This window comes from Gopherus flavomarginatus, chromosome 3 (assembly GCF_025201925.1).
Source record: "Gopherus flavomarginatus isolate rGopFla2 chromosome 3, rGopFla2.mat.asm, whole genome shotgun sequence".
Classification (NCBI taxonomy): Eukaryota; Metazoa; Chordata; order Testudines; family Testudinidae; genus Gopherus; species Gopherus flavomarginatus.
This window is the reverse complement of record NC_066619.1, coordinates 2,227,993-2,243,654: the sequence shown is the minus strand read 5'-3', so window position 1 is coordinate 2,243,654 and position 15,662 is coordinate 2,227,993. Positions and strand designations below refer to the sequence as shown.

General features: G+C 43.4%; 1 protein-coding gene across 4 annotated transcripts in view; it reads left to right on the top strand.

Moving 5' to 3' along the window:
• UNC13B (unc-13 homolog B) overlaps positions 1–15,662 on the top strand; it is a 336,698-nt gene that overhangs the window by 233,948 nt on the left and 87,088 nt on the right. For all 4 annotated transcript variants that reach the window (XM_050943528.1, XM_050943527.1, XM_050943525.1 and 1 more), the window contains 4 exons: positions 8,650–8,739; positions 10,600–10,734; positions 11,598–11,731; positions 12,659–12,744. In XM_050943528.1, coding sequence (XP_050799485.1) covers positions 8,650–8,739; positions 10,600–10,734; positions 11,598–11,731; positions 12,659–12,744 — 445 coding nt within the window. The remainder of the gene's footprint in view (positions 1–8,649; positions 8,740–10,599; positions 10,735–11,597; positions 11,732–12,658; positions 12,745–15,662) is intronic.

The following is a 15,662-nucleotide window of genomic DNA, read 5'->3' as shown; positions in this document are numbered from 1 at the left end:
AGGGAACCTTGGCCAATGAGAGCTTTCATCCCATTCTTCCATCTAGTCCAACCCCCTGCTCAAAGCAGGACCAATCTCCAACTAAACCATCCCAGCCAGGGCTTTGTCAAGTCTGACCTCAAAAACCTCTAAGGAAGGAGATTCCACCACCTCCCTAGGGAACCCATTCCAGTGCTTCACCACCCTCCTAGTGAAAAAGTTTTTCCTAATATCCAACCTAGACCTCCTCCACTGCAACTTGAGACCATTGCTCCTGGTTCTGTCATCTGGTACCACTGAGAACTGTCTAGATCCATCCTCTTTGGAACCCCCTTTCAAATAGTTGAAAGCATCTATCAAATCCCCCCTCGTTCTTCTCTTCTGCAGACTAAATAATCCCAGTTCCTTTAGCCTCTCCTTATAAATCATGTGCTCCAGCCCCCTAATCATTTATGTTGCCCTCTGCTGGGCTCTTCCCAATTTTTTCACATCCTTCTTGTAGTGTGGGGCCCAAAACTGGACACAGTACTCCAGAGGAGGCCTCACCAATGCTGAATAGAGGGGAACGGTCACGTCCCTCTATCTGCTGGCAGTTCTCCTAATTATACAGCCCAAAATGCCGTTAGCCTTACTGGCAACAAGGGCACACTGACGACTCATATCCAGCTTCTCATCCACTGTAACCCCTAGGTCCTTTTCTGCAGAACTGCTGCCTAGCCACTTGGTCCCTAGTCTGTAGCAGTACATGGGATTCTTCCATCCTAAGTGAAGGACTCTGCACTCGTCCTTGTTGAACCTCATCAGATTTCTTTTGGCCCAATCCTCCAATTTGTCTAGGTCTCTCTGTATCCTATCCCTACCCTCCAGTGTATCTACCGCTTCTCCCAGTTTAGTGTCATCTCCAAACTTGCTCAGGGTGCAGTCCATGCCATCCTCCAGATCATTAATGAAGGTATTGAACAAAACCAGCCCCAGGACAGACCCTTGGGGCACTCTGCTTGAAACCGGCTGATCCACCTTATAGTCCGTTCATCCAGCCCATACTTCTTTAATTTGCTTCTTTAACTGAGTAACCTCTCCTTCCCTAGTGAGCTTTGATCTATCGTGTTTTGAAATGGAATTAGGTCAAAGTACACTAAGGGCTTGTCTTCACTACTGGGGTAAGTTGACCTAAGTTATGCTACCTAGCTACGTGAATAATGTAGTTGGAGTCGATGTAGCTTAGATTGACTTACCCCGTTGTCTTCACTGCACTGCGTTGACGGGAGAGGCTCTCAGGTCGACTTCCTTACTCGTCTTGCAGAGATGGAGTACCTGGGTCAACTGGAGAGCGCTCTGCCATTGATTTAGCAGGTCTTCACTAAACCTGCTAAATTCGACCCCTGCTGCATCAATTGCAGCAGCGTTCATCTCCCTGTAGTGAAGACCAACCCTAAGGAAATGTTAGTGCTCATCAGCAGGGTCCACATAGACCCTTAGCGCGCAGCAGGCTAATCAAGGTAGATTTACACCACAGCTTACTGCGAACTATATGTTTGTGTAGCCAAGCGGTTAGTGTTATGTAGCTTGTGGTATTCTGCTTTGTTTTTCAAAGAAACATGCAGATGACTGCTCGAATATGTCACATCCTCATGAGTGCAAGAATGTGCCCAGGAGCCTGAGAATGGGGTTTGAGGCAAAGTAGTGAGAATGTAGGGAAAGAATGGACGCACCAGCTCAGAAACTGAATACAGTCTATTGTGGGGTCAGAGACCTGAAGGAAACCACATTGAGGGTAATGAGCATACATTGCTCTGGAAAAGAGAACTAAATATTTAATTTTATTTAACTAAGGTCCAGGTAATAGAAAGTGAAATGCCATAGGTACTCGGATACTATGGCAATAGGCACAGTATGTGAGACAGAACTAGGCTGGAGTTCAGACTGTTAAAGGACAATCTTTAAGGTATGGTGCTACATCTCTTGGTAACAGTTGACTTGAACACAATCCATAATTATGTGAGAAAGAAACGTTTAATGAGCGCTTCAATCTAGCAGAAAGCTTTAACACGATCCAATGGCTGGAAGTTGAAGCGAAACAAACTCAGACTGGAAATAAGGGGCACATTTTAGAAGTGAGGGTAATTAACTATTGGAACAACTGACCAAAGGTGGTGGTGGATTCTCCATCACTGGCAATTTTCAAATCAAAATGGGATATTTCCCAAAAAGATTTTCCTTAGTTCAAACAAGAAGTAATTTAGGGGATTCCTATGGCCAATGTTATGCACAAGGTCAGATTAGATTATCACAATGGTCCCGTCTGGCCTTAGTCTCTGAATATTGGTAGTTGACATCTGGCTAGATGAGAGGATTGCTAATGAGATTCAGAATCTTCTTTTCTATATCACTGGAAATCACAAACCCCACCACACCTGGCATCCTATTGGCTGTCTCCAAAGAGAGACCAAAAACTGAGTTGTGGGAAAACGAAAACCCTTCTCAAGCAGTTGGCTTGAGGTCAGGCTCCAGCCCAGAACTAGGTATCCTGTCAGGGGAAGGCTGGGAAGCATGCTCTGTTGCTGCTTATTCTGTGCGTAAATAAAGGCCTTCTGGCCGGAAGTGGAACCAGATCACTGGCATGGAAAATGAAAAAGGTTGAAGAGGAGTTTTTTAAAGTAAGGGCTGAGGGAAAGCCGACAGATGTAGAGGAGCACATGGTTCAGATGGACACATCCCTTAGGGGATGATTTATTAAACTGGCTCCTCTCTATATATAAAGAAGAGAGGACAGAAGTTGATAAAGTACAGGTAGGAGCTGAAGAGAAACTCCAATGAAAGAGTCCCAGTCAATTACAACGCATGAAGCCAGAGCACTAAATATTGACAAAGTTTATAAGTTCTTCTATATAAATGCAAGAAATCTACATACTAAGATGGGTGAACTTGCGTGCCTGGTGTTAAATGAGGATATTGATCTAATGGGCATCACAGAAAATTGGTGGACTGATGACAATCAACAGGACACGGTAATACCAGGGCACAAAATATGCAGGAATGATCGAATAGGTTGTACTGGTGAGGGTGTGGCACTGTGTGTGAAAGAAAACAGGGTCCAGTATAGTAAAAATCTTCAGTGACTCAAATGGTACCATAGACTCTCTATGGATAGTATCAGAGGGGCAGCCGTGCTAGTCTGTATCTGCAAAAGCAGCAAAGAATCCTGTGGCACCTTATAGACTAAAAGACGTTTTGGAGCATGAGCTTTCGTGGGTGAATATCCACTTCATCAGATGCATGTAGTGGAAATTTCCAGGGGCAGGTATATATATGCTAGCAAGCTAGAGATAGTGAGTGAGTTCAATCAGGGAGGATGAGGCCCTGTTCTAGCAGTTGAGGTGTGAAAACCAAGGGAGGAGAAACTGGTTCTGTAGTTGGCAAGCCATTCACAGTCTTTGTTTAATCCTGAACTGATGGTGTCAAATTTGCAGATGAACTGAAGCTCAGCAGTTTCTCTTTGAAGTCTGGTCCTGAAGTTTTTTTGCTGCAGGATGGCCGCCTTAAGGTCAGCTATAGTGTGGCCAGGGAGGTTGAAGTGTTCTACTACAGGTTTTTGTATATTGCCATTCCTAATATCTGATTTGTGTCCCTTTTATCCTTTTCTGTAGAGACTGTCCAGTTTGGCCCATGTACATAGCAGAGGGGCATTGCTGGCATATGATGGCGTATATTACATGGGTGGACGTGCAGGTGAATGAACCGGTGATGGTGTGGCTGATGTGGTTAGGTCCTGTGATGGTGTCGCTGGTGTAGATATGTGGGCAGAGTTGGCATCGAGGTTTGTTGCATGGATTGGTTCCTGAGCTAGAGTTACTATGGTGCGGTGTGCAGTTACTGGTGAGAATATGTTTCAGGTTGGCAGGTTGTCTGTGGGCGAGGACTGGCCTGCCACCCAAGGCCTGTGAAAGTGTGGGATCATTGTCCAGGATGGGTTGTAGATCCCTGATGATGCGTTGGAGAGGTTTTAGCTGGGGACTGTATGTGATGGCCAGTGGAGTCTGGTTGTTTTCTTTCTTCGGTTTGTCTTGCAGTAGGAGGCTTCTGGGTACATGTCTGGCTCTGTTGATCTGTTTCCTTATTTCCTCGTGCGGGTATTGTAGTTTTGAGAATGCTTGGTGGAGATTTTGTAGGTGTTGGTCTCTGTCTGAGGGGTTAGAGCAGATGCGGTTGTACCTCAGTGCTTGGCTGTAGACAATGGATCGTGTGATGTGCCCGGGATGGAAGCTGGAGGCATGAAGGTAGGCATAGCGGTCGGTAGGTTTTCGGTATAGGGTGGTGGTAATGTGACCATCACTTATTTGCACCGTGGTGTCTAGGAAGTGGACCTCCCGTGTAGATTGGTCCAGGCTGAGGTTGATGGTGGAGTGAAAGCTGTTGAAATTGTGGTGGAATTTTTCCAGATTCTCCTTCCCATGGGTCCAGATGATGAAGATGTCATCAATGTAGCGTAGGTAGAGAAGGGGCGTGAGAGGACGAGAGCTGAGGAAGCATTGTTCCAGGTCGGCCATAAAAATATTGGCATATTGTGGGGCCATGCGAGTGCCCATAGCGGTACCACTGATCTGGAGATATATATTGTCATCAGATTTGAAATAGTTGTGTGTGAGGATAAAGGCACAGAGCTCAGCAGCCAGTTGTGCTGTGGCATCATCAGGGATACTGTTCCTGACCGCTTGTATTCCATCTGTGTGTGGGATGTTCGTGTAGAGAGCCTCTACATCCATGGTGGCTAGGATGGTGTTTTCTGGAAGGTCACCAATGCATTGTAGTTTCCTCAGGAAATCAGTGGTGTCACGGAGATGGCTGGGAGTGCTGGTGGCATAGGGTCTGAGTAGAGAGTCCACATATCCAGACAGTCCTTCAGTGAGAGTGCCAATGCCCAAGATGATGGGGCGTCCAGGATTTCCGGGTTTCCACCACGGTCTCAACAGCTTCCACCCCACCATCAACCTCAGCCCGGACCAATCTACACAGGAGGTCCACTTCCTAGACACCATGGTGCAAATAAGTGACGGTCACATTAACACCACCCTATACCGAAAACCTTCCGACCGCTATGCCTACCTTCATGCCTCTAGCTTCCATCCCGGGCACATCACACGATCCATTGTCTACAGCTAAGCACTGAGGTACAACCGCATCTGCTCTAACCCCTCAGACAGAGACCAACACCTACAAAATCTCCACCAAGCATTCTCAAAACTACAATACCCACACGAGGAAATTAGGAAACAGATCAACAGAGCCAGACCTGTACCCAGAAGCCTCCTACTGCAAGACAAACCGAAGAAAGAAAACAACCAGACTCCACTGGCCATCACATACAGCCCCCAGCTAAAACCCCTCCAACGCATCATCAAGGATCTACAACCCATCCTGGACAATGATCCCACACTTTCACAGGCCTTGGGTGGCAGGCCAGTCCTCGCCCACAGACAACCTGCCAACCTGAAACATATTCTCACCAGTAACTGCACACCGCACCATAGTAACTCTAGCTCAGGAACCAATCCATGCAACAAACCTCAATGCCAACTCTGCCCACATATCTACACCAGCGACACCATCACAGGACCTAACCACATCAGCCACACCATCACTGGTTCATTCACCTGCACGTCCACTAATGTAATATACGCCGTCGTATGCCAGCAATGCCCCTCTGCTATGTACATGGGCCAAACTGGACAGTCTCTACAGAAAAGGATAAAGGGACACAAATCAGACATTAGGAATGGCAATATACAAAAACCTGTAGGAGAACACTTCACCCTCCCTGGCCACACTATAGCAGACCTTAAGGTGGCCATCCTGCAGCAAAAAAACTTCAGGACCAGACTTCAAAGAGAAACTGCTGAGCTTCAGTTCATCTGCAAATTTGACACCATCAGTTCAGGATTAAACAAAGACTGTGAATGGCTTGCCAACTACAGAACCAGTTTCTCCTCCCTTGGTTTTCACACCTCAACTGCTAGAACAGGGCCTCATCCTCCCTGATTGAACTAACCTCATTATCTCTAGCTTGCTTGCATATATATAGCTGCCCCAGGAAATTTCCACTACATGCATCTGACGAAGTGGGTATTCACCCACAAAAGCTCATGCTCCAAAACGTCTTTTAGTCTATAAGGTGCCACAGGATTCTTTGCTGCTTCTCTATGGATAGAAATCCCATGCATGAGTATAGCAGTAGAAATATACCACCGGTCACCTCACCTTGATGGTGATTCAGAAATACTGAGGGAGATTAGAGAGACTAGAAAACCTGATAATAATGAGGCATTTCAACTATCCCCATGTTGACTGGGAAGATGTCATCTCAGGATCGGTTGCAGAGATAACATTTATAGACACCATCAGTGTCTGCTTCTTGAGGCAGCTAGTCCTGGAATCCACAAGGGGAGAGGCAATTCTTGATTTAGTGCTAAATGGAGCCTAGGATCTGGTCCAATGAGGTGAATAGAGCTGAACTGCTTGGTAATAGCGACCATCACGTAATTAAATGTAACATGTTCGTAGTGGGGGGGTGGGGAGAGAAATACCAAAGAAACCCACCACAGTAGCATCAAACTTCAAAAAGGGCAACTATACAAAAATGAGGAAGCAGAAGAATGGAAATTCAAATCCTAATACAGGCTTAAACTAAATGTATACCCCACAGCAAAACGAATATGATGGAGGCCAAAAAAACATGCCACTATTGCTGAACAGAGTAAAAGAGAAGGTCAGAGACAAAAAGACACCCCTTAAACCTGGGAGTCAAATACTACTGAGGAAACTAGAGGGGAATATAAAATCTGACAAGTACAATTTCAAAGTATAATTAGGCAGACCAAAAAGAAATTTAAATAGCAATTAATAAAAGACACTAAAACCAACATCAAAAAAAATTTAAGTGCATTAGGAGCTGGAAGCTTGCCAAACAACCAGTGGGGCCATTGGATAGTGGAGATGCTGTAGGAGCATTCAAGGAAGACAAGGCCATTGTGGAAAAGCTGAATGAATTTTTTGCATTGGTCTTCACTGCAGAGAGGTGAGGGAGATTCCTACACTTGAGCAGGTTTTTTAGGTGAAGAATCTGACGAACTATCCCAAATTGAGGTGTCAGGAGAAGAGGTTTTGGAACAAATTGATAAATTACACAGTAATAAGTCACCGGGATCAGCGGATATTCACCCAAGAGTTCTGAAGGAACTCAAATATGAAATTGCAGAACTTCCTACTGTGGTACCTATCGCTTAAATCGGCCTCTGTACTAGATTACTGGAGGATAGCTAATGTAACACCAATTTTTAAAAAAGGCTCCAGAGGCGATCCTTGGTTGAAACTTTAATAAAGAAGAGACTCCTACAAGGATCTCTACTGGGACCAGTGCTGTTCAGAGTATTCATAAATGATCTGGAAAACGTGGGTAAACAGTGAAGTGGCAAAATTTGCAGATGATAGAAAATTACTCAAGATAGTTAAGTCCAAAACTCACTGTGAAGAGTTACAATGGGATCTCACAGAAGTCGGTGACTGGGCAACAAAATGTCAGATGAAATTCAGTGTCAATAAATGCAAAGTAATGCACACTGGAAAAAACACAATCCCAACTCTGCATACAAAATGATGGGGTCTAAATTAGCTGTTACCACTCAAGAAAGATTTTGGAGTCGTCATAGATTGAGCAGATGTTTTCAGAGAACTATGTGCAAAGGTAGTCAAAAAAGCTAACATCGCTAGGAACCATTTGAAAACGGATAGATATTAATACAGAAAATATCATAACGATGCTATATAAATCCACAGTACACTACACCTGGAATGCAACATGCAGTTCTGGTTACCCTATCTCAAAAAAGATATATTAGAGTTGGAAAAAGTACAGAGAAGGGCAACAAAAATAATGAAGGTTATGGAACAGTTTCCATATGAGGAAAGACTCAAGACTGGAACTGTTCATCTTAGAAAAGTAATCACCCCTTCACGTAGCACAAAACCAGTGGTCATCCACTGAAACTGGGATGCAGCAGGCTGAAAGCAAGCATAAGAAAGTACTTCACGCAATGCAGTCAACCTATGGAACTTGTTGCCAGGGGATGTTGTGAAGGCCAAAACTATAACTGAGTCCAAAAAATAATTAGATGATTTCATGGAAGATAGGTCCAACAATGGCTATTAGCCAAGATGGTCAGGAACACAACCCTGTTCTTTGGGCATCCCTAAATGTCTAACTTCCAGAAGCTGTGGCTGGATGACAGGAGATGGATCACTCGATAACTGCCCTTTTCTGTTCATTCCCTGTGAAGCATCTGGCACCAGCCACTGTCAGAAGTCAGTATACTGACCTGGATGGACCATTGGTCTGACTCAGTGTGGCCATACTTATGACTATCAGACTGCCACTGTTCATGAACACTAAATTCACATGAAGAACTTTTTAATTAAACAGATGAACTCTTGTAGTGAAAAGGTCTTACCTTGTTCAATGTGAAGACTTTTATTTTCTGAGCATCGTTTTGAGTGCTAGAAGCTCCTGAGCTGTATACATTTCCAAGGGTTTTTAACATGTTTATTTTGAATGGGCTGGTGAGTTTGTGTGGAAGTCTGATTGCTCTTTCAGGCGTGGTTTCACTTTTATGCCAACAGAACAATTTCCCAGCCAGCAGCCCTGAGCGGTTACAGGACTTGAAATCCACCGTGGACTTGCTCACCAGCATCACGTTTTTCAGAATGAAGGTAAGGATCCATCACAGTGATAATATTCCAGTGTGTGAGTGTCATTGTCTTATTCTCTGCAGAGAAAAGCCTGCTTACGGCAACGAAGAACTAACCCATCATTCTCAAAAGCCAAACACTTTTCAGCATGGAATTGACTAGTCACAGATAACAGCAATCTTGTGCTGCCCACATAATAAACATAAACATTCTTATCAGTGTGTCACAACTTAATACTCTTAACTCTGATGCAAAACAAATACTATTCCTCATCAGTAATCACAACATCCTTCTGACGAAGAAACAATTTGTCTGTACCCAGATAGGATATGTAATTTTACCATTTATTGACTGTTATAAACTTCTCCTGTAAAACTATATTTCCAGCCTTATCAATCAACAACAATTAAGTCTGTACAAAAACTTCTATAGTCTGATAAATATATTAAGCAATAATATTTTTCATTTAACTGTCTCTCTCAAAAGGAAATGCATACTGAAATTAAGATAACCCAAATAATTAATTGATTAATAAAGAGCCATGGCTCATAGTTAAGGTTGTTGTGCAATAATGAAATATGCCCTTTTTGTGCTTATATTTGTTTTTTATGAGGCCAGTGTGAGATCTGATATCTTTAATTATTCATTGCCTTGTTTTTAAATGCTTGGTTTCTGTAGACGATGTGATGGATGAGAACACTGTCACTTAGCTATCTTTACCTTGTTTTTTTAACAAAATGAGTTTTCACTCATGGTATTTCAAAATGTCCTTTATCGAGTCTGACTGTAAGTTCTTCAGGCAAGGAATGGTTTTTATCTGTTATGAAAAAGCACCAGATAAACTAACTAAATGTGTTCTTCTAGTGTGTGCTGCATTTTGAAAGTCCCCATAATCCATACAATGTTTATGTAAAATGTTAAAGTTGTTCCCAAACTCTGCTTTCTACTTAGAATGGTTAGAAATTATTAAAAAAAAAAAAAAAAAAAAGACTGGAACAAATGTAAAACCAAATTTGTTCCAGGATATCGTCTTATCCCAGATCTGATGCATGCAAAGCCTTTTAGAATAGATGTGCATTAGAATCATAAATTATTAGGGTTGGAAGGGACCTCAGGAGGTCATCTAGTCTAACCCCCTGCTCAAAGCAGGATCAAACCCCAACTAAATCCCCAAGTGGCCCCTCTCAAGGACTGAACTCACAACCCTGGGTTTAGTAGGCCAATGCTCAAACCACTGAGCTATCCCTGCCCCCAGTGTGAGTATGAGGTAGAATAATAACTATAAAGGAAAAGAATGAGGGCTGCAAGAGGGAAAAAGCTGTACACATCTGCACACTATTATTAATGGCTCTAATCCACGTTTTAAAGTTGTTAGCAAAGAGGTCAAGTAAATTCCTGAATTAAAAAGCACCATTGTGGATTTTAAAAAATAACATGAGATGTTCTAGGAACTCTTGGCTGATCAAATGCCGTGAGCTCTGATGGAATCTTTCTCTGGACCATCTTGCAGTGGGAGAGACTTTGATGTTTGTGTCCTGATTTCATGAAGATGTCCCTTGAACCTCACTTAGCAGTACTGTGTGTCTTGCACTTCTAAGCAATGTTACTAGATGCAGCTGTCTACTTCAGCTCGTTATCGGGCTCCTGTGACCGTAATGTCTGAGTGCCTCACAATCTTGAATGTTGTTTATGCTCACAGCACCCCTGTGTTGCAGTTGAGGAACTGAGGCTTGGAGACACTATGTGACTTGTTCAGGTTCATAGGTCCCTGGGGCAGCACAGGGAACTGAACAAGTCTCTGTCAAGTCCTGGGTTAATGCCCTCTTCCTCTTATGAAGCATGAGCAGTATCTCTTTAACTTTTATTCCTGCTTCCTGCCAGGTTCAAGAACTACAGAGCCCACCTCGAGCCAGCCAAGTAGTGAAGGACTGTGTGAAGGCCTGTCTCAACTCAACCTATGAATACATCTTCAACAATTGCCATGAACTGTATAGTCGCGAGTACCAGACAGATCCCGTGAGTAATGGGATAGATGTGCAAAGATCAAGGCTGAGTGGCTTGAGATAATGTAGTAAACAATATCTGAAGATAAACCAGCATAGACTACATTTTGTGGCCTGTGAACTTCTGAATGCACATCAGCTGTAGCCAATTGATGAGCATTGATTGTGGTGAATGAAAGAGGATAATTGTTTTACTGTCACTAATTCTTTAGAGATCATTTTCAAAAGCCACAGATGTTTTATTCCATGATTAGAGCAGACTACTGGAAGAGCAGATTTGATATCCTATTTATTCAGCAACAGCTAATTAGAGCGAGTAGTAAGCTAACAGAAGAAACAGGGTTTAAATTACATGACTCTCCAGGCACAGAGTTCTACCTTGTTTTACTGAATCTAGTTTACCCCTTGCGGATCGTATGGTGGTTGGACAACTCTGCGCTATACCTACATTGATCAAAATTGTTCCATTTGCCATAATGTCAGAGTGTGGTGATATGCAGATGGCATGAAGTGATGCATTGCTTGTCATTGTGGCTAGATTAGTAAAGATCAGTGATCCAATCAGACGTGGTTAGAACTAGTTTGTGCAAGGAAGCACATCCTGAGAGATCCATAAACCTGTCCCTGGTCCCAGTGCAGTGAAGAATAAAGAAGTGGCCATTTGAATCCCAGAGTCGTGCCAGGCTTCCCTTTTAGCAGCATAGTGATATTTGGTGTTAGAGCAGGTCGCTTGCCAAGACAGAGCCATAATTATGGAACCTTCAGAAGAACGTGGCAGAGGATACAGCATGTGCAGTTCCCAGGAAACCCGCAGGCCTGATAAGAAGTCATAGTTGTTTAAACTCAGTATTTAGTATCTCACGGCTTCCTTTCCAGAACAAAAATCAGGACCTTCCTCCTGAGGATCAAGGCCCCAGCATCAGGAACTTGGATTTCTGGCCTAAACTCATCACTCTGATAGTTTCCATTATAGAAGAGGATAAAAATTCGTATACCCCTGTCCTGAACCAGTAAGAATCCTCTATGTTCTTTATGGCTAAGGCTAGAAGTAGACTCTTTGTCTGTTCTGCTTTATTTGTGAAAGTGTCTTCTATCTTTTCTGTGATTTGTGTATTTATAGCAAATACTTATCTTGTCTGTCTGTCTTTCTGTCTTATTTGTCTGTCTATATAAATAATTCTTTTTGATTGGGATGGAGGAGTTTCAAAAGTTTCAGTTTTGATGGAGTTCGAACCCATTCACCTTGGTTATTACAATCCTGAACTCAGTGAGACATCTGAAAATGGGGTGAGAGTTGTTTTTTCTTGTACAGTTTTCTGGGATGCACTTTTTTAACACGCACACTTTGTGCTGTAATTTAGGTGTGTCCATGTTCTGTGCTGAGCTGAGAGAGTTCAGTGGGTGGGGATGGCTTTGTTAATGGCAAAAGGAGCAACTTCTACTCCTTGGGCAGTAAGATGTCAGATGCTCTTCATTCTTATGTCTCGAGCAGCCCACCATGTATCCTGCAGACAAAGGGCAGATTACGCATTAGGGATTTTAGATCTTAACATTGCAGGCACATCTGATACACACTAATCCCAACAGTGAAAAGGAACCTAGTTTTGTAAGGGGAAAAGAAAAAAGATATGAGGGACAAACATTTTGATGTAATACTACAGAATTACAGTATGTAGCTACTTTTAGAGAACAGCCGTGCAATAGCTAGTCTTTTAGATTTAAAAACATAGTTACAGTAGCAGGGGTATTTTCAATCTGTTTTATCTATAGCATAAAGTTCAGTTGGTACTTTCCAGATATCTGCCTTTTATCTTCGCAGGATGAAGGAAATTTCTGTTGTGTTGAACCTTTCAGTAGGTAGTTTAGCTCAGAGCTGAATGAAAATGCCCCTTATTCTTAAGCTATTAAAGCCTTATCTCTGGTTTTCCCCCATTCAGGTTTCCTCAGGAGCTGACTGTTGGGAAGGTCAGTGCTGAAGTCATGTGGAACCTTTTTGCCCAGGATATGAAATATGCCATGGAAGGTAGGGGAGCGTAAGCTGTAAGCTCTTGCCCTATGATTGCTAACTTTTTGTTCCGAGTCGATACCATGTGAATAGTACTTAAGGAAAAGTCTGACATGGTGATTGTTTTGTGTAACTGTCTCAAGTAGTTTTCCAGGGCACATCAGAAATGCTGTTTACATGCCAGTAGAAAGTGGAAAACTTGACCACACAGCATTTTAATCCCTAGGAAGCTTTAGTCATCAAAACCTCCAAACTGCAATCAAAAAAATAAATAGAAACCGACAGTTAGCTTTCCTATGCAAGTTGTAGGCTCTGTTGCAGGATTGTCCTATTTTCTCTGCTTTTGGCTGCTCACTTGACAACTTGCTGAACAGAGTTGCTTGGAGTGGAACTTGAAATATTTGCAGTGGAAGCTACAGAAATGAAACCTGCATTGTGGTGGTGTCCTAGTATAGGGCCAGGTTCTGCAATAAGCAGCAGAAGTTCTTGAGAGGTTTCCCACATCCGGGAAATCCCTGCTTATGCTGCATTCTCTCAGTGAACACTACCTCCTCTGTGGTAACTCACAGTCCAAGATTCCCAGACTTCACCCAGGAGCCTGAGAAGGGCTACACCTTGTATATAAAATTGAACCAACTTCCGCCATCCTTACCTGGAATATGATGGAGCCATAGCTTGTAGTGTGTGCTGATCCCAGCATGCTGTGGTCCACCTTGACTCCAGCAGGCCGGTGGTGAAATCTACTCTTGGTATGAATCCTTGGGACATACAGGAATAGGAAGGTTCTGCCCTTCTGTCCCCGAGAACTCCAGCACAAGTCTCTTTCCCCTGTGAGTTAAGTGATGCAAATGCGGCAGGCAGGTTGTCCTTTTCAAACCTCTCACTGTGATGGCAGCTCAGTGTCAGAAACATCTAAGAGGCTTTTGGTGGGCTCCTAGGAATCTGGTCTCCATCTTCAAATAGTCAAGGCAGACTCATCCTTAGGAGTTTTAGCATCTCCAGAAATGGTGTTATGCACACAGAGGCCAGGTTATTCCCAGAGCAGAGTCCTGTTACTTCCAGCACTCCTTTTATTCTTAGTGTTAACAGAGTCTGAATTTACCTTCTGTAATCTTTGAGCCCCATCTTGCCAGATACAGAGTGCGTTCAACTTCCATTGCCTTATGCGCCTGTGTTGGGAGTTAAGTTTGCTCAGCATCTTACAGGGCCAGGTCTTTAGTGTCTTTAATCAGGGGCTACTGTTATAAAACAGAACGTGTCTATGCCATCTGCATCTGATAATCCATGTATGCTGTATTTGTTGTACCAACACCTCCTACGTCGCCTCCTGCATGATCTTCCCAGAACTGATCTGTATGACGACTATTCTCTTCCCCATCAAATCCCTCCTCAAGACTCACCATTGCTTCGATGCCTATAGAAGAAGTGCTCTAGCTGAACCGTAAATTATGGGCTGGATGCAAAGACTGCTGGGTGAGATGATGCAGAAAGTCAGACTTGATGGTCACAGTAGTCCCTCCTGGCCTTAAAATGGGTGGAGAAATCAGCTGATTAATAATGACTGGGTTCGGGAGCAGAGAGAGACAGCTGACGTTTAGCTATTCATGATAAAATTTAAAATGTTTTAATTTGTAAATCAAATGCATATCTGATATGTCTGTAACATGTCTCTGGTCTATATTTCTCACCTAAGTCACTGATCATCGTAGATTGGAAGCTCTCAGAGATGCTAAGGTCAGAGCCAGGTTCCCAACAACTCCTACCACTTTTTTCTCCACAAGATTTTGAAATTCTGGTCCTTCCATTCCATCCTGATGGCTTACATTTCTCCCCTCTCCCCGCACTAGTCACCTCCCACTTCGACTGCTGGAACCTTCCCCTCCTCTCTGCCCTCCCATAATCATTCCTCTTCAGGACATCCAAAGTGAAGCTGCTAAAAATTGTATTTATTATTAAATTATTCTGCCTGTTGATCTGACTGAATCTCTCCATTGGATTGTGAGTGCCATGCATAACTTTGCCTCCTGGTTTTTCTCTAAATACTTTTGTCCCTCTTCAGTCCTTTCACTCTGCCAGTTGCCCACTCCCTCTTGATGCATCTTCATGCTGTCTCGCAGGTGGAATGCCCTCCCAGTCACTTCTGGTACATATCCTACCTACAGGCCCACTTCTTCTGCAAGGCCCACAACATGAACGCAGTAATGCCTCCTCAACCACAATAATACATTGGAAGAGAAGAAGATGAAATAATATTATTATTAAACAGCCTAGGCTCGCACGCCCTCTGGGTTTTGCGAGTGCATCTGTTGTTTTAACTTAGATGGAAGAAAGGACCGAAAGTGTTAACATAACCCAGTCACTGTCCCACATTAAACAGTGTTAAGCAAGGTCTGGGGCTTGGCATACAGAGACCTCAGCCTGCTGAGTGCCGTGGCAGACGCACCATTAAACATCCTCTTAGCTTTTTATTAAAGATAAAGAAAAGAAGGAAAAACAGTTAAATCATTTGAAATGTGTAGAATCATAGAACTGGAAGGGACCTCGTGAGGTCTCTAGTCCAGTCCCCTGCACTTGTGGCAGGACTAAGTATTATCTAGCCCATTCCTGACAGGTGTTTGTCTAACCTGCTCTTAAAAAGTATAGTATGGAGTAAGGCTTGCATTTTCACAGCATCCCTTGCTCCCTTCCCCTTTAGCTGGGGGAGTTGTAGAAGGAAAAAACCCGTGCGTGACACTCTCTCTTTAGATGATATCAAAGATGGTGATAACTCTCTCTTTGGGGAAAAGAGAAGTTAGTTAAGAAGGGCTGGAGCTGCTGCTGTTAAAGTTCAATCCTGTTTCCTACTGGTGGTGGTTGGGATTCTGCTGGTGCTGGTAGGGGTGGTGATGTTGTCTGGGTCCCTCTGTCATTAGCTTGGGTCAAGTTAGGATGAGGGT